The sequence below is a fragment of the Oncorhynchus masou genome, chromosome 3, assembly GCF_036934945.1.
Source record: "Oncorhynchus masou masou isolate Uvic2021 chromosome 3, UVic_Omas_1.1, whole genome shotgun sequence".
In the NCBI taxonomy this organism is placed as follows: Eukaryota; Metazoa; Chordata; class Actinopteri; order Salmoniformes; family Salmonidae; genus Oncorhynchus; species Oncorhynchus masou.
Window position 1 is genome coordinate 31,059,954 of NC_088214.1, and position 17,944 is coordinate 31,077,897.

Consider the following 17,944-nt stretch of genomic DNA (forward strand, 5'->3'; position numbering starts at 1 on the left):
GACCCTGTATCTGAGAATAGAACAGAGTATTTCAAGATGGATGAGAAACAATTGCTCTGAAGTGAACAACAATATATTTATTCTATGAAAATTACATATTAAAAGATCTACTGGTATTCCACATGCAAATGTTGTTAGGTGAATACAATTATTTATTTTACTTGTACAAAGTTACAAAAACTAAACAATTCATGATAAGCTAAATTAACTATAAATGGTATGGCATTGTGATGCCAATATCTGAACCAAACTCTAAAATCCACATCACAGAATAGAACTATGAAAATACACTTCTGAATACAACTCAGTTGAAACAATTTAAAATTGAAGGTACTCATTGGCTGATCTCTCATATTGGGAATAGGTGCTAGGTGTTTAATGGGTGGAGCCCTTTCCAGCTGCAGCATGTTGGGACTGTTATACAATAACATTGTGGCTGTGCATCCCATTCCCTACATAGTACACTAGTTTTGGTCAAAAGCAGTGCACTAAATAGGGAATCGGGTGCCATTTGGAACAGCCACCTGTATCACAGTCGCAGAGAAATGGTGCTGGCTGCTCCACGCTGAGACTGAAAGGGCACAGGGAAATTGCTCTTTTTAAAGCAGGCTAAGGACATGGAGTTTCTTTCGCTGCCTGGCTAGTCTGTCCCCTCTGATACCATCATCACGGCTCAACACGGATCTCCTCATGCCCTGGTTAACACCGGCCAGAGCTGACACATGTAGTGTAGCGGTGCGAGTGAACACAGCACAGGTACTAAATCACTGTGAGTCACTTGGTGGAAAAAAAACCCATCCAGCTGAATGAAACGATCAGTGTCGGAGGTATGGAGAATAGAGGTGCCTTTACAAGACAGATACTACACATAAACAGTCTCTTCCTTTAGATTGTCTGGTATCAGTGCTGTATATAACCATTAATAATGGCTCTGGGCTGGCACCTTTCAGGTTGTACAGTATATGTGGAAGATTAGAGGTCACAGGGTTAAGGGGACCACAGAATTAGAATTACCTCCATAATAAAACATATTTCTATTTTATTGATGGGGACACCGGAAGTAGATATGAATGAAAAGTGAGAGATTTCATGGTGACACACATCTATGTTGGGAAATAAATAAAAAAATTCAGGGCATTTTCACTCTCTAGTGACAACCGCAACAGTGGCAGCCTATGTAGTAAGGGAACTTTGGGGTTGACACTCCGTTAGGCTGCGTGTTGCGTGACGCCAACTGTCTAAAGTGCTCTTCCTCACATCACTTGATGTAGGCTACGTAATCACATGCCTGACTGTCACTCACTGGCAGTAAAGGGCAGAGATGCTATTATTGATTGTTATTCATCCAAGTATGAAAACTAGGATGCAGTTATAGCTTAGGCCTATGATGTGCAGTGAATAAATCTAAACCCACAGGTGATAGGTTGTGATTTCAGCTGATAGTTGCCCTCCTTTTCCTATGAGTTGAACTTGATATTGAACATTACTATTTTGGTTACCCAAAATGATATTTTGAATAGTAGGACTAGGCCATCTTTCTCTTACAGTATGTTAACTCTACTGCCTGTTACAATAAATGGAAATTGTGCTTTCCTCATCATGACGTGAGTGGTAGAGCCTTGGGTAAACGTCATAGGTCTGACCCATGTCCTATATCTTTTCACATTCGGTACAGTAAGGGGCGCTCGTGTATCAGTTCAAATCCAGACTTCGACTCCCTCGAGTTGAACTCGTAAGTAAACCCAAAAGCCGAAGGAAGAACGACAACATGGCAGGACGCGACAGGATTGTGCATTTGCTCAGGCAACTTGAAAAAGCAGCGTAAGTTGATTCCTAATCGCGAAAATGGACAAATACAAGATTGTTAAATGCACTAGAGGTAGTGGTTACTTAAGGTAGTTATCGTATTTAGCTAGGCCCCTACCTAACTTGTTATGTAGTAGCCAGATGGCAGTGCAAGCATCGACGTCAACCCAACTTCGTTTCACTCGCAGGTTTGCGTCAAATGATTACACTGCTTATGAAAATGCCGTTTCCCCCCATTTACAGGTGCAGATGCCCTGCCCATTCTCATACATTCCATCAAGGTAGTAGTTGGTTAAAATAACCTGTTTTATTATAACACCGTTATTGTTAATTAAGTTAATTGTAACATGTATGTAACACCTAACACAGCTTCTTGTGCAAAAGCTCTGTTCTGCCTGTCATTCAAGTTTTCTATGCACCTAGTGATTTAGCGCCACCCGGGGCTGTTTTATTTATCTGTATCTTGGTTGCCCTCATTACTTTCTTTACGTGACGTAATAAACAGGAAACACTGCCCATAATTGCGAACATTATAAAACAGTTTCTGCTCATCAGCCAATTACAAACAAAATGCTCATCAGCCAATTAAAATCGTTGATTTATTTATACTTGAAAGAACGCTACATTGTAGCTGGTCCCATCACCTGGCACACGTTAGCCCTATGCTAACCTCACCAGATGACAGTGATTATTTCCTGAAACAAAATTCCACATAGCCAATTATAAATTATGTCGAAGATGGACTTGAACATGGTTGCAATTTTCCATAATTACAACCATAACATTATGTAGGACTCATTATCATCCTACAGGTGTCAGTATTGCAGTAACATTCAGTTATTATAAAATAAACTTATAGCGAGTCGAAAACATGTTGCTGAGCATCCACAGTAGAGGAACGTTTGTCAATCTACAGTAGGCCTACACGTATCAATCAGTTGATCAACGCATCCTATAGCACGATGTAGACCTATTAATGTGGTTAAACATACCATTCAGTGCTTTCGGGTTGTTGTTCATTGTCACATTTAAAAAATATGTTGTTGTATTTAACTAGTGAAGTCAGTTTACGGCCAACCTAGGCCAAACCCGGACAACGCTGCGCAACATGGTGATTTCTCCCATGAATTCAAAGGAAGCCTGAAGAGGACGAACCACCCCTCATAGCCTGGTTCCTCTCTAGGTTTCTTCCTAGGTTTTGGCCTTTCTAGGGAGTTTTTCCTAGCCACCGTGCTTCTACACCTGCATTGCTTGCTGTTTGGGGTTTTAGGCTGGGTTTCTGTACAGCACTTTGATATATTAGCTGATGTAAGAAGGACTATATAAATCAATTTGTTTTGATTTTGAAAAAGACAACACAAACAGCTGGGTTGCTCCTTTCCCACGAAGAGCACCCGGGCCTCCTCTCCCAATCTGAGGCCCATCTCGGACTCAAGCATACCGCCTACGCCGACAATGGACTCAAACCCTACCACGCTCCCATTGACCCGCAATGAGTGGCCCTTGGCACTTATTTGTTTTATTTTACCCACACTTTCTCCCCAATATCGAGCTAGTCTCATCGCTGCAACTCCCCAACGGGCTCGGGAGGCAACGGTCGAGTCATGCATCCTTGAAACATGACCCGCCAAACCGCACATTTTAACATCCGCCAGCTTACCCCGGCAGCCAGCCCCACCAATGTGTCAACTGACGACCGGTTTATCTATTAAAACCAGAGGTTTACGGAAAACCTATCCCTGACTCTGGTTCAGTTCTTAAATGGATTTTGGCTATCTTTTTTTGGTTAGAAACACCTCAATGAGGACAGTACACTCTCACTTTAAAAAAAAAAATAAATGCGTACATTTGTACCACTAATTAGGGTCCATAGAAACATGGAAACATGGAACAAAAGTGTGGTTTTTAACCTGTCACAACATGTTTTAAAGTTGTAATGTTTGTGCTCTAGCTTCAGGACATGACTGTGGAAGAAAAACAGATTATGCATTTGAGGTAACTTGAACTATTTAACCATATTTTCACTCATCAGACTTTGACATGGCCACAGAAGCTTTTCAAAATAATGAAATAAGCTCTACTAACAAGCAGACATGACAGTTATTAATTAAAGTTAAACCAACCCTATACTCCAACTACTGTCATTAGGCTCAGCATAAAACCCCTTTTTTAAAAATCTTTAAAGTAGTCTTTAGGCTAAAGTACTGCAAAAAAAAAAAAAAGTGGACTGACACTTTTCTAAGATATCTATTTCTCTATTTTATTAATGAAAAGTAGTCAACGGTATTCTTCCTTGGGATGTTGGCCAACGTTAACCATATTTTTCATGTTATTATTTGGTTTCAGATGGCGAGCTCAAACATTAGATATGGAGAGGGTGTCACACGGGAAATTGGTATGGTAAATAAGTCTCTGCTATTTGTTGATGCTATTCATGGCAAGATATTAAACAACTCATGTTTACATAATATAATCGTTCTTCCGAAATGGTAAGGGGTTGTATTCAAAAAGTTTCAATAATAGAAGAGACATGAACAGGCCTAAAATTGAAATGCATATAATGCTTTGAACATGAATCATATAAGATTTTGTCTAAGGCGTGAATAACACTCTCCTATTTTGTGATTTTCTTTCAAATTGCAGGATCTTCAGAACATGGGAGCCCGTAACGTGTGTCTTATGACGGACAATAATCTGTCTCGGCTCTCTCCTGTCGAGGCCGTGTTGGAGTCTCTAGTTCAGAACGGGGTTAACTACAAAGTTTATGACAATGTTCGGGTGGAGCCAACAGACTCCAGGTAACCCTGTGCGTTCCAATTGGCACCCTAGCTATTCCCTATATAGTGCACTACTTTTGAACAGAGCAGGGTCTATAGGGCTCTGATCACAAGTAATGCACTACCGTATATAGGGAATAGAGTGCCATTTGGGACACTTATTTTCAATAACTTTGTATTTTTTATTTAACTAGGCAAGTCAGTTTAGAACAAATTCTTATTTACAATGACAGCCTACATACAGTAGCTACACCTGAGGTATGTCATACATCTTGACCGGAATTTCATCATTACATTTGATATTGATTCTAGTTTTTCCTCATTTGGAGTAAATGTATGGATGAGAAGCGTAATCAAAAAGTCAATCATGGGATGAATTTTCAATAAAGTAATCACTTTCACTCTTTACTATACAGCTTCAAGGAGGCCATAGCTTTTGCGAAGAAAGAAACGTTTGACATTTACGTTGCTGTGGGTGGAGGCTCAGTGATTGACACCTGTAAAGCTGCCAACCTGTATGCCTGCCATCCCGACGCGGATTTTCTAGACTTTGTCAATGCGCCTATAGGGAAGGGAAAGCCTATTACAGGTGTTCTCAAGCCCCTGATCGCAGGTACTATGACCCCCAGTCACGAATACACACTGAGGTTAATAGGTTTAGGAACTAACTGACCCTGGTACACTGAACCATTTTTAGAATCTGTTGTATGTACACTGTATATAAATGTGTGTTTCCTTTGACTATTATAGATTAGAGAGATTTTTTTGTGAATGGTTGTGAACACCTGATCTTGTTAGACAACACCTCAAATCCTCTCAGGGAGGAAATTAATATGTCATACACTTTTAGAACAATTGAATGGATGTGCAGATATGTAGTTTTCCTAATATAGGCTAAACTTGTACATGTTAGTCACATGGCAACTATTTTTCTCTTAAGTTCCCACAACAGCAGGAACTGGCAGTGAGACAACAGGTGTTGCGATCTTTGATTTCGAAAAGCTGAAAGCAAAAACTGGTAAAAAAAAACACTTTGTCAGGGTAAAGCTATCTCTCTCCTTAGTTGCACTGCTGGCCTCACATTCAAATGATAATTAAATTCATACTGTATGTTGCAATGTTTCATTCAATGACTCAGTATGACTTGCTTGTCTTCTGGTTCATCTATTCAGGCATCGCCAGCCGAGCCATTAAGCCGACTCTTGGAATAGTGGATCCTCTGCACACTCTGCATATGCCCGAGAGGGTGGCTGCCAACAGTGGTTTTGATGTGCTATGGTATGTAAATAAACTGTATTCAGTGCATTCGTAAAGTATTCAGCCCCCTTCCCCTTTTCAACATTTTGTTACTTTACAGCCTTATTCAAACATTTTTTTTAAATGTCTCATCAATCTACACACAATTCGCCTTAATGATAAAGCGAAAACAGAGTTTTAGAAAAAACTGAAATATCTTATTTACATTAGTATTCAGACCCTTTGCTATGAGACTCGAAATTGAGCTCAGGTGCATCCTGTTTCCATTGATCATCCTTGAGATGTTTTTACGACTTGATTGGAATCCACCTGTGGTAAATTAATTTGATTGGACATGATTTGGACATGAAAGGCACACACCTGTCTATATAAGGTCCCACAGTTGACAGTGCATGTCAGAGCAAAACCAAGCCATGAGGTAAAGGAATTGTCCTTGGGCTCCAACACAGGATTGTGTTGAGGCACAGATGATCTGGGGAAGGGTGCCAAAAGATTTCTGCAGCATTGAAGGTCCCCAAGACAACAGTGGCCTCCATTTTTAAATGAAAGTTTGGAACCACCAAGACTCTTCCTAGAGCTGGCCGCCTAGCCAAACTGAACAATCGGGGAGAAGGGCCGATGGTCACTGACAGCTCCAGAGTTCCTCTGTGGAGATAGGAGAACATTCCAGAAGGGCAACCATCTCTGCAGCACTCCACCAATCAGGCCTTTATGGTAGAGTAGCCAGACGGCAGCCACTCCTCAATAAAGGGCACATGACAGCCCGCTTGGAGTTTGCCAAAAGGCACCTAAAGGACTCTCAGACCATGATAAACCATATTCTCAGGTCTTATGAAACCAAAGATTGAACTCTTTTGGCCTGAATGCCAAGCGTCACGTCTGGAGGAAACCTGGCACCATCCCTACGGGGAAGCATGGTGGTGGCAGCATCATGTTGTGGGGATGTTTTTTTTAGTGGCAGTTACTGGGAGACTAGTCATGATCGAGGGAAAGATGAACAGAGCATAGATTGTTGATGAATACCTGCTCCAGAGTACTCAGGACCTCACTGGGGCGAAGGTTGACCTTCCAACAGGACAACAACACTAAGCACACAGCCAAGACAACACAGGAGTGGCTTCAGGACAAGTCTCTGAATGTCCTTGAGTGGCCTAGCCAGAGCCCGGACTTGAACCCGATCTAACACCTCTGGAGAGACCTGAAAATAGCTGTGCAGCGACGCTCCCCATTCAACCTGACAGAGCTTGAGAGGATCTGCAGAGAAGAATGGGACAAACCTCCCAAATAAATCAGATAAAATGTTATTGGTCACATACACATTTTAGCGTCATAGCCAAGAAGACTCAAGGCTGTAATCGTTGCCAAAGGTGCTTCAACAAAGTACTGAGTAAAGTGTCTGAATACTTATGTAAATGTAATATTTGTAATCTAAAAAACAGTTTTTGCTTTGTCATTATGAGGTATTGTGTGTAGATTGATGAGTAAAACAAGAACAATTTAATCAATTTTAGAATAAGGCCTTTATATTCTGGTTAGAGCCAGTTTGTGCTGTTCTGTGAAGGGAGTAGTACACAGCGTTGTACCAGATCTTCAGTTTCTTGTCAATTTCTCAATATGGAATAGCTGTCATTTCTCAGAACAAGAATAGACTGACGAGTTTCAGAAGAAAGTTCTTTGTTTCTGCCCATTTTGAGCTTGTAATCGAACCCACAAATTTTGATGCTCCAGATACTCAACTTGTCTAAAGATGGCCAGTTTTATTGCTTCTTTAATCAGGACAATCGTTTTCAGCTGTGCTAACATAATTTCAAAAGGGTGTTCTAATCATCAATTAGCCTTTTAAAATTATAGACTTGGATTAGCTAACACAACTTGCCATTGGAACACAGGAGTGATGGCTTCTGATAAATGGCCCCTGTACGCCTATGTAGATATTCCATTAAAAATCAGTCGTTTCCAGCTACAATAGTCATTTACAACATTAACCATGTCTATACTGTATTTCTGATCAATGTGCTGTTATTTTAATGGAGAAAAAATGTGTTTTTCTTTCAAAACAAGGACATTTTTAAGTGACCCCAAACTTTTGAACAGTAGTGTATCTTGATCACATTCAATCAGTCAGTCTGTGTAACATGTTATTATGTTTTTAAGGCTACATTCACATCTTTTATCAACCTTATAAGCCAAATAACTCATTCATCAACATGCTTCTCTCTACCGACATGCTGCAGAGGCCTTTGACCTTTCCCCCACTCTGTGCTCTTATAACGTCAAGGTGGTGCCAGATAGAAGTGACTGATTAGAAAAATAGGAGTTGGATTCAGTTATTTTCTTCATCTGTTCTCTTTGTGTGTCCTTATTCAGCCATGCCCTGGAGTCCTACACGGCTCTTCCCTACAACATGCGCAGCCCCTGCCCTCCCAACCCCATCAACCGGCCGGCCTACCAGGGCAGTAACCCCATTAGTGATGTCTGGTCCAGACATGCTCTGAATGTAGTGGCCAAGTACATGAAACGGTAAACGCCTTCCTGATGAGGCTTCCATTAGTTATTCCACAGTTTTATCCCCTAAAAATCACTACTGTCTATTGTGAATATTATTATCAGTGGTTTCTTATTATTAGTGCTGATGTAGGCGACGTCATTAACTGTTCACTTTCTCCCTCTCAGGGCAGTGAACGATGCTGAGGATGTAAAGGCCAGATCCAGCATGCATCTTGCCAGTGTGTTTGCCGGGATCGGGTTTGGAAATGCTGGGGTCCACTTATGGTAAAGTAAACATATGGCTCATTACGCCTTCATAATGATTGAAACTGCACACATCCCCTTCCTTATATGAATAGTTACAGTGTGTCCTGTGATTGATGATTAATGTGACTGATGAGATCCTTTTTGTTCATTTTCTAGCCACGGTATGTCTTATCCTATTGCTGGAAATGTGAAGACTTACATGGCTAAGGGCTACAATGTGGATCACCCTGTAGTGGTAAAGCGATTCTGGTCCTTTTCTTCATTTTAGAACCAATACAAAGCAATCTTATTATTGAAAAATGTCTGTTAAATTTGACCTTTTATATAATTGAAAAGTCAATATATTTAGTTCCAAATATCTATGATCTCTATAACCACAGTTTTGACACTGATATAATGTATTTTCATTGGTATTCTGTTCCATGTTTGATATATACACTGAGTATATAAACTATTGAGAACACCTGCTCTTTCCATTGCATAGACTGACCAGGTGAAAGCTATGATCCCTTACTGATGTCACTTGTTAAATCCACTTCAATCAGTGTAGATGGAGGGGAGGAGACAGGTTAAAGGATTTTTAAGCCTTGAGACAATTGAGACAATGGATTGTGAATGAGCCAGGCAAAATATTTAAGTGCCTTTTGAATGGGGTATGGTAGTAGGTGCCAGGCGCACCGGTTTGTATCAAGGGTGCAACTCAATATTAGGAAGGTGTTCTTAATGTTTGGTATACTCAGTGAATATATTCAGGTAACTGCCAAAATAAAGGAAACACCAACAGTAAGTGTCTCAATAGGGCGTTAGGCCGCCTTCGCATAGATTCTACAAGTGTCTGGAACTCTATTGGAGGGATGCGAGACCATTCTTCCATGAGAAATTCCATAATTCTTTATCTTAAAAAAAAACATGTTTACCTCTTTTTTTTCCTCTCCAAAGTATATCCAATTGGTAGTTGCAGTCTTGTCTCATCGCTGCAACTACCGTACGGACTCGGGAGAGGCGACCGTGCGTCCTCCAAAACACAACTCAACCAAGCCACACTGCTTCTTGACACAATGCCCACTTAACCCAGAAGCCAGCCGCACCAATGTGACGGAGGAAACACCAGACACCTGGTGACCGTGTCAGCGAGATGGGACAAGGACATCCCTGCCGGGCCAAACCCTCCCCTAATCCAGACGATGCTGGGCCAATTGTGTGCCGTCCCATTGGTCTCCTGCGACAGAGCCTGGACTCGAACCCAGAATCTCAAGTGGCACAGCTGGCACTGCGGTGCAGTGCCTTAGACCACTGCGCCACTCGGGAGGCCAATAACTTGGTATCTTGTTGATGGTGGTGAAAAAACGCTGTCTCAGGTGCCTCTCCAGAATCTCCCATAAGTGTTCAATTGGGTTGCAATCTGGTGACTGAGACACACAATCTTTAAACCCCCTATACTCCTTTGAGTCTCCTCTTTCAAAGTCACTGAGATGTCTTCTTCTAGCCATAGTAGCCAAAATATTGGGCAACTGGGCATTTATATGCCTGACTCTAAGCATGATGGCATGTTCATTGTTTAATTAACTCAGGAACCACACCTGTGTGGAAGCACCTGCTTTCAATATATATTCTGAACAGAAATGTTTACGCAACATGTAAAGTCTTGGTCCCATGAAACATGAGCTGAAATCAAAGATCCCAGAAATCTTCCATATGCACAAAAAGCTTATTTCTCTCAACTGTTGTGAGCAAATTTGTTTACATTCCTGTTAGTGAGCTTTTCTCCTTCACCAAGATAATCCATCCACCTGACAGGTGTGGCTTATCAAGAAACTGATTAAACAGCATTATCATTACACTGTTGCACCTTGTGCTGGGGGCAATAAAAGGTCATTCTAAAATGTGCCGTTTTGTCACGCAACACAATTGCAACAGATGTCTCAAGTTTTGAGGGAGAGCGCAATTGGCATGCAAACTGCAGGAATGTCCACTAGAGCTATTGCCAGAAAATTAAATGTTAATTTCTCTACCATAAGCCACCTCCAACAGCATTTTAGAGAATTTGGAAGTACGTCCAACCGGCCTCACAATCGCAGACCACGTGTAGCCAGTCCAGGTCCTCCACATCTGGCTTCTTAACCTGCGGGATCGTCTGATACCAGTCATATAGCTGCGCCCCTACCCAGTCATGTGAAATCCACAGATTAGAATTTCATTGGTTTAATTTGACTGATTTCCTTATATGATCTGTAACTCAGTATAATCTTTGAAATTGTTAATTATATTTTTGTTCATTATACTTAGTATCCCTTATTTACTGAAGTGTTTCCTTTATTTTGGCAGTTAACTGTATATAACAAATATATTGTTTCAGAAACATGTATCTCCATTCACAGTTTAACTATCAAGCATTAATGGTTCCCATGTGTTGCTCTTCTGTCCCATAGCCTCATGGTCTGTCCGTGGTTCTGACCTCTCCTGCTGTCTTTGCCTTCACTGCCAGTATGTGTCCAGAGCGCCACCTGGAGGCAGCAGAGATACTTGGTAACAGCAACTCTTCTCTACAACACCCCCAACAGTGTTGTCATTAAATAATAACACAAATATATTCTCAATTGCAATTTCCTTTTACCAGGGCTTAGTCTCAAATGGTAATCTATACCATAAACAGTGCACTGTAGGTGCATTAAGAGGTGCATGCGTGGCACTATTGTTTCCTCGCTGATTTTGTGACGTCAAGCTCACACCCCTCCATGTCTCTCCTCAGGGGCTGACGTGAGCAACACCAAGAGGGAGGACGCTGGGCTGCTCCTGGCCGACACCCTGAGACAGTTCCTCTATGACCTGAAGGTAGAGGACGGTCTGAGTGCTGTCGGCTACACCAAGGATGACATACCTGACCTAGTGAGAGGAACAATACCTCAGGTAACTACACATTAGAAATGTTTCACATTAAATGTGCAAGACATGTTCTTTCACGCCCTGTTTAAGACAATTGAGCCCAGATGTTGGTAATAAACCCACAAGCAAGGACAGTTTAGTGTGCTAGTGCTCCTTTCCTTTTTCATTACATGTACTATGTCTCTTTTTCTGACTGGTATTTCCTGTGTCTGCCCCTGATTGTGTCACTATGGTCTCTTGCAGGAAAGGGTGACCAAGCTGTCTCCTAGGGAACACACAGAGGAAGATTTGACTAATTTGTTTGAGGCCTCCCTGAAGCTGTACTAAGACTGGCTCTCTTATGCGTCATCACCCACTCTCATACTGTACCTGTGTGAGATGATGAGAGCCCAAAAGACTCTGTGCTATTCCCTATACAGCACACTACTTTTAACCAGGACCCATAGGGCTCTGGTTAAACATTGGGCACTATATAGGGAATAGGGTGCCATTTGAGATGTAGCCTCCCTGCCATTGCCATCCCATCCTCTTTTTATTGATAGATACAATTAAATGATAAGGTTCCTTATTTGATTATACAGTATATTACCCCGATTTCAAATGTTGGTTTTGATTTGTATTTACTACAATATAGTACACCGTTGCTGTCATGTTCCCCTCCCCATTAATTTGAGAATAGCCTACTGGTCTGGAGTGGACTACGTTGTTATGACAGTGTTGCGTCATTCTTAGAAGTGTACTATTTTTAAAAATCTAGTTTCCAGATTACTCAGGTTAACTGTTATGTAAAGTGTGCCCTAATGCTAAGAAAGTCTGATCTGGCTGCTTTCAAGTAGGTTAACCCAGGAGAGCTCACTAGGAGAGCTTTTAAGGTCCATTGAGAGAAAGAGAGCCAAGTTAAGGTATCAATATGATACAGAATATCATTGCATCCCAAATGGCATCCTATTCACTTTTGGTCAAAACTGGTGCACTATATGGAATAGGGTGCAATGATATCTATCCTTATTAATTATAGATTCTGTATATTGACATGGAAATAGAGTTACGCTAAATCCTCGTTACCGTTAGGTCTTGATGTTAAGCAGCACATAACTCCTTTCTAGGGAGTTTTTCCTAGCCACCGTGCTTCTACACCTGCATTGCTTGCTGTTTGGGGTTTTAGGCTGGGTTTCTGTACAGCTCTTTGAGATATCAGCTGATGTACGAAGGGCTATATAAATACATTTGATTTGATAACTGGATGTCAAAATAAATGCATTTTAGGATACATAATCATTTATATTCAAAACGTACATGACTCTGATCCCTTAAAATCATTAAATAATTAAATAAAATAGTTTAAATAAATAGTTTGTTTTCTTTCCTTGTCTTGGCAATGTTTCTACTTTTTTCACTCCTGTTCATATATGCATATGTCACATTAAATTTTTTCTGAATAAGAAAATAAGAATTTCAATAAATTAAGTATTGCGATTTAATTAATGGTAATTTAAATGTGTGAACACTTTTTTTGTGTGTGGGCTACAAATGAATGAGTAGACAGAAAAAAAATCTGCAGTACATTATACTTGTTTTTTACATGGCAATGATTTAAAATGTTAATTGTGGATCAGTCTTACTTTTTGTTGAGCTCAGTTTTGTTTCGCGTCATCGTATTCGTTTGACTCAAAATGACAGATTGCAGATGGAAATAGATTCAAAGGTGTCAGCGAGTCCGAAGAAACACTTTATGCGACTTGCGTGTGTGATGGATAGAAAGGGTGTGTGTGTGACATGCGTGTGACGTGTGTATGTGTGATGGAGAGAAAGGGTATGTGTTACTGTGTTTCTGTGCTGTAGGATTAGTGACACTGGTGTTATTTAAAGCGGCGTGCAATAGTGTGGAGCTGCCAGACAGTGTCTCAGACACAGCAGGAGAGGATGCAGAAGATCTACGTGCAGAGTGATGGGCACTTTGAGGTATTCACCACTGTCTTCTCCCCACAAGGTGAGTACCACCTGCAATCCTCTCTGTTTCTCAGTGTATGAGTGCTGATTTAGATCAGTTTAGCCTTGAATCACAATTAATAAGAATGCATGAAGAGGACGTAACTTATCCTAGAGTACTCTGATACTCTTGATCCATTATGGCCCCAGTTCTATTATGGGCTAGTCTCATGTTGTCATACTGTCCTGGTCTTTATTGAGGTTGTTATTGTGCATAGAGGATTCATTTATCAGGGTATTTTCATTGACTGGTTTTCAGTAGCCTATCATAGTTTTGCTGTCATCGTGCCTAACAGCTCTTTATGACTTCATATCTACCCTTTTTTATCAGCTTGTAGAGCAAGAACAAGATACAGGCCTAGGGAAGCAGTGAAGGTATGTTAATGATTTCTCATTATTGATAGAGCTACATGTATAGTAAGTCGCAACCAGAAAATCAAATTTATAGCAAGCACAGATGTGAACGATCCAGTGTCAGGGTGACGTTCTGCAGAGGATCAAGATGTGTTGTCATTTAGACTAGAGGAATGGAGCAACAACATGAATGGATGATAAGATGAACACAGTGAAAACAATATACGGTATACAGTAGAGCTAGAAGATCTACTTAGAATTGATTTAGCAAGATTAGTCCGATGTGATTGGTGGACTTTCTCAGCAGTTAGTGACATAAGGGAATGACTTGAGGGAAGCAGTGTAGTCTACGCCTCTAGGCAGGCCTTGACCCCCTCTCCTTTTTCCACATCACAGCTAAGGGCCTTCTATATATAGCTCTCTCTATTGGTTATTTAAAGGAGATCAACTCCAGAGAGCCTTGGACTGTTGACAGACATGAGGAACAAGAGACATAGACTCTTATCCCTCTCTTTCAGTAACAAATTATTATCAAACTTCTGTGCTTATAAACTGTACAGTAACTACTGTTTTTATTTAGATCAACAAATACACTGTTCACGGTATTGTCTCTCTCCTGGCAAAAGTTACATGTAACTGATGTCAGTGTAAGGATATACCGTACTTGTAATTTAAGACAAGATAATCCTCTTATCTGGTCTTCTTTGGGGACATTTTGAATGAAAGCACAGTGGCTGGGTTTGGCCTCTGTAACCTGTTGGTTCATCAAGATAGACAATTAATGAATTAAGTATATTAATTAAATCTGAAGTATAGGATTTGTAGCATGATGTAATATTCTGAGTGCAATGAGTTGTGACTTCAGTTGTCTCAGGTAAAGGGAGAGAGCATCCTCAACTCTTATTATCTTGCATTAACAAATGAAAGTGTTTTTTGAAGTTGGAACCAAAAATAGGTCAACTATTCCTTGAGTAGTACTTTGTCTCTTACAGGTAGTAGCAGCAGTCAACTACAGGCCTCAATGGCCAGATGAACTTCAACTCTGTCAGGGTGACATCATCCAAGTTCTCTTCAGAGATGAGCCCTCGTGGTGGTTCGGGCGTCTACAGAACGGGGCAGAGGGGTACTTTCCAACCGCATGTGTGACCAGACTGAACCAGGTAAGGTTTTTCCCCTGACTGCTGAAAAGCAAGATTAAAAAAAGGAATGTAGAATGTTTTTTATATTTTTGTTTTGTGAACAACCTTTCATTAAGGTTTGTTGCTCATCCAGATATTGGACTAAAAAGAGATTAATAATGTTTTGACAGTGTAGAACTTACCGTGTAGATACAGTTGAAGTCGGAAGTTTACATACACCTTAGCCTTAAATTCAGTTTTTCACAATTCCTGACGTAAAAAATTCCCTGTCTTAGGTCGGTTAGGATAAGTACTTTATTTTAAGAATTTGAAATGTTAGAATAATAGTAGAGTGATTTATTTCAGCTTTTATCTCTTTCATCACATTCCCAGTGGGTCAGAACTGTACATACACTCAATTAGTATTTGGTAGCATTGCCTTTAAATGGTTTAACTTGGGTCAAACGTGTAGGGTAGACTTCCACAAGCTTCCCACAATAAGTTGGGTGAATTTTGGCCCATTCCTCCTGACAGAGCTAGTGTAACTGAGTCAGGTTTGTAGGCCACCTTGCTCACACACGCTTTTTCAGTTCTGCCGACAAAATGTCTATAGGATTGAGGTCAGGGCTTTGTGATGGCCACTCCAATACCTTGACTTTGTTGTCCTTAAGCCATTTTTCCACAACTTTGTAAGTATGCTTGGGGTCATTGTCCATTTGGAAGACCCATTTGCGTCCAAGCATTAACTTCCTGACTGATGTCTTGAGATGTTGCTTCAATATATCCACATAATTTTCCTCTCTCATGAAGCCATCTATTTTGTGTAGTGCACCAGTCCCTCCTGCAGCAAAGCACCCCCACAACATGATGCTGCCCCCCCCTGTGCTTCACGGTTGGGATGGTGTTCTTCAGCTTGCAGGCCAGAGGACATTTCTCCAAAAAGTACGATCTTTGTCCCCATGTGCAGTTGCAAACCGTAGTCTGGCTTTTTTATGGTGGTTTTGGAGCAGTGGCTTCTTCCTTGCAGAGCGGCCTTTCAGGTTATGTCAATATAGGACTTGTTGTACTGTGGATATAGATACTTGTGTACCTGTTTCCTCCAGCATCTTCACAAGGTCCTTTGCTGTTGTTCTGCGATTGATTTGCACTTTTCACACCAAAGTAGGTTAATCTCTAGGAGACAGAACGCGTCTCCTTCCTGGGCGGTATGACAGCTGCTTGGTCCCATGGTGTTTATACTTGCGTACTATTGTTTATACAGTTGAATGTGGTACCTTCAGGCGTTTGGAAATTGCTCCCAAGGATGAACCAGTTGGGGAGGTCTACAATTTTTTTCTGGGGTCTTGGCTGATTTTTTTTTGATTTTCCCATGTCAAGCAAAGAGGCACTGAGTTTGATGGTAGGCCTTGAAATACATCCACAGGTACACCTACAATTGAATCAAATTATGTTAATTAGCCTATCAGAAGCTTTTAAAGCCATGACATAATTTTCTGGAATTTTCCAAGCTGTTTAAAGGCAGTCAACTTGGTGTATGTAAACTTCTGACCCACTGGAATTGATACAGTTAATTATAAGTGAAACAATCTGTCTGTAAACAATTGTTAGAAAAATAGCTTGTCACGCACACAGAAAGTAGATGTCCTAACCGACTTGCCAAAGCTATAGTTTGTTAACAAGAAACTTGTGGAGTGGTTGAAAAACGAGTTTTAATGACTCCAACCTAAGTGTATGTAAACTTCCGACTTCAACAGTATATAACAATGCTTCCTGGCAATTAACTCTACAGAAATAAACCGTCCCAACTAGTTGTTGGACAAAAGCTTGATGTAATCATGGACGTTCACCAGAAGGTCTAATTTTGGCATGTCTAAGTGAGTTTGGTATGGGTTTACAGAGTGATGATCATGAGCCAGTGAATGCCAATCCAAGCTTGTTACAGAGTTCATCCAAGGATGCAGCTCCTGATGCCCCCTGTGGCTGCACAAGGTGAGAACATCTGTGATCCTATCTCACTTTGTCCCCACCCAACAAACCACAGAGAGGATTGACTTCAGTTGATTGTAGTTGTCCTCAGTATAGTCAAAAAACTACCACCGTATGCAGTTTTCCCATCCAATAGGACTTCTATAAATTGGGTCAATGAGAATCAACAAGAAACCCTCTGTGTTTGTTTCCCTCTTTATGCATGCAGCGGTCGTAGTACTCCAAAGGTCCCCAGGCATGAGAAAGAGAGCCTCTTCCGGGCCCTAGGACACGAGGCCTCCTCAAAGTCAGGCTCGGCCCACAGCTCCCCCAGCCTGTTGCACCGTGTGTTGTCCAAGGGCCACCGGAGGAAGATTGACGCCCAGGGACTGGGAGATGTAAATTGCTCCATCAATGTAGCATTTGAACCTGACTGATTGTTTATCTCTAAGAATTGTATCATGTATGTGCAGCCCTTTATTCTGTGTTAGTTTCCATGGCTGTTAGGTTCATCAAAACACAAACTTCACAAAACTGGAGCTATTATAGCTGTCATATTTTGGGGTAATAGTGAAATATCAATCATAAGGGTGTGACATGTTACACTACTTGTTCTGGAGTATGTTTATCCTCTATTTACCATTGAGATTAATGGAGTACAGCAAAGTACATGTTCTGTCAGTCTTCTTCTCTACTGTTAATAGCCAACTGTGACCCTTATTTGTTAGCTGTTTTTACCCCATTGTTATTTGCACTGCTGCTTCACTTTAATTTGTACATATTGCATATATTATATTTGAACAAAATACATTGTAATGTTACGTCATTGTTTGCCTTCTTCATAGTATGATTGAGCTTCCTGCCCACCCAGTCTTCAGGCACTCACAAGCAAAACACACTCCTCTACAGTGGGAACTTACTGCAACACAAGCTAATAGTTTTAGCGTTTTATTTTTACCAAACTGAGGTACATGTGCACAAGTTGGCAGTGACTCTATACACAGGTGACATAAACAATGTGCCATATAAAAACTGTGAAAA

At 40.9% G+C, this 17,944-nt stretch overlaps 2 protein-coding genes across 2 annotated transcripts; both read left to right on the plus strand.

The window, feature by feature from the left end:
* Positions 1–1,675: 1,675 nt before the first annotated feature.
* On the plus strand, positions 1,676–12,827 carry adhfe1 (alcohol dehydrogenase iron containing 1). The gene is made up of 14 exons (XM_064937899.1): positions 1,676–1,821; positions 2,050–2,087; positions 3,758–3,801; positions 4,153–4,206; positions 4,450–4,604; positions 5,000–5,196; positions 5,524–5,601; positions 5,756–5,861; positions 8,208–8,360; positions 8,514–8,612; positions 8,751–8,829; positions 11,024–11,120; positions 11,344–11,501; positions 11,721–12,827. Exons 1-14 carry the CDS (start codon positions 1,769–1,771, stop codon positions 11,802–11,804), a joined length of 1,395 nt encoding a protein of 464 aa, XP_064793971.1. The 5' UTR covers positions 1,676–1,768; the 3' UTR covers positions 11,805–12,827.
* Positions 12,828–13,389: 562 nt separating this feature from the next.
* si:dkey-97a13.12 (CD2-associated protein) lies at positions 13,390–17,933 on the plus strand. The gene is made up of 4 exons (XM_064937926.1): positions 13,390–13,467; positions 14,813–14,980; positions 16,836–16,927; positions 17,133–17,933. The coding sequence occupies exons 1-4, from the start codon at positions 13,426–13,428 to the stop codon at positions 17,338–17,340; spliced, it is 510 nt and encodes a 169-aa protein (XP_064793998.1). The 5' UTR covers positions 13,390–13,425; the 3' UTR covers positions 17,341–17,933.
* Positions 17,934–17,944: the final 11 nt, after the last annotated feature.

What these genes read in the sequence shown, in the direction of transcription:
- adhfe1 (XM_064937899.1), top strand. Translation starts at nt 1,769, where the DNA reads ATGGCAGGACGCGACAGGATTGTGCATTTGCTCAGGCAACTTGAAAAA. An exon ending in TTCTCATACATTCCATCAAG is followed by an intron (nt 2,088 to 3,757) that starts GTAGTAGTTGGT and finishes TTTGTGCTCTAG; the next exon opens with CTTCAGGACATGACTGTGGA. An exon ending in TCTCAAGCCCCTGATCGCAG is followed by an intron (nt 5,197 to 5,523) that starts GTACTATGACCC and finishes TTTTCTCTTAAG; the next exon opens with TTCCCACAACAGCAGGAACT.
- si:dkey-97a13.12 (XM_064937926.1), top strand. Translation starts at nt 13,426, where the DNA reads ATGGGCACTTTGAGGTATTCACCACTGTCTTCTCCCCACAAG. An exon ending in CACTGTCTTCTCCCCACAAG is followed by an intron (nt 13,468 to 14,812) that starts GTGAGTACCACC and finishes TGTCTCTTACAG; the next exon opens with GTAGTAGCAGCAGTCAACTA. An exon ending in GCCCCCTGTGGCTGCACAAG is followed by an intron (nt 16,928 to 17,132) that starts GTGAGAACATCT and finishes TTATGCATGCAG; the next exon opens with CGGTCGTAGTACTCCAAAGG.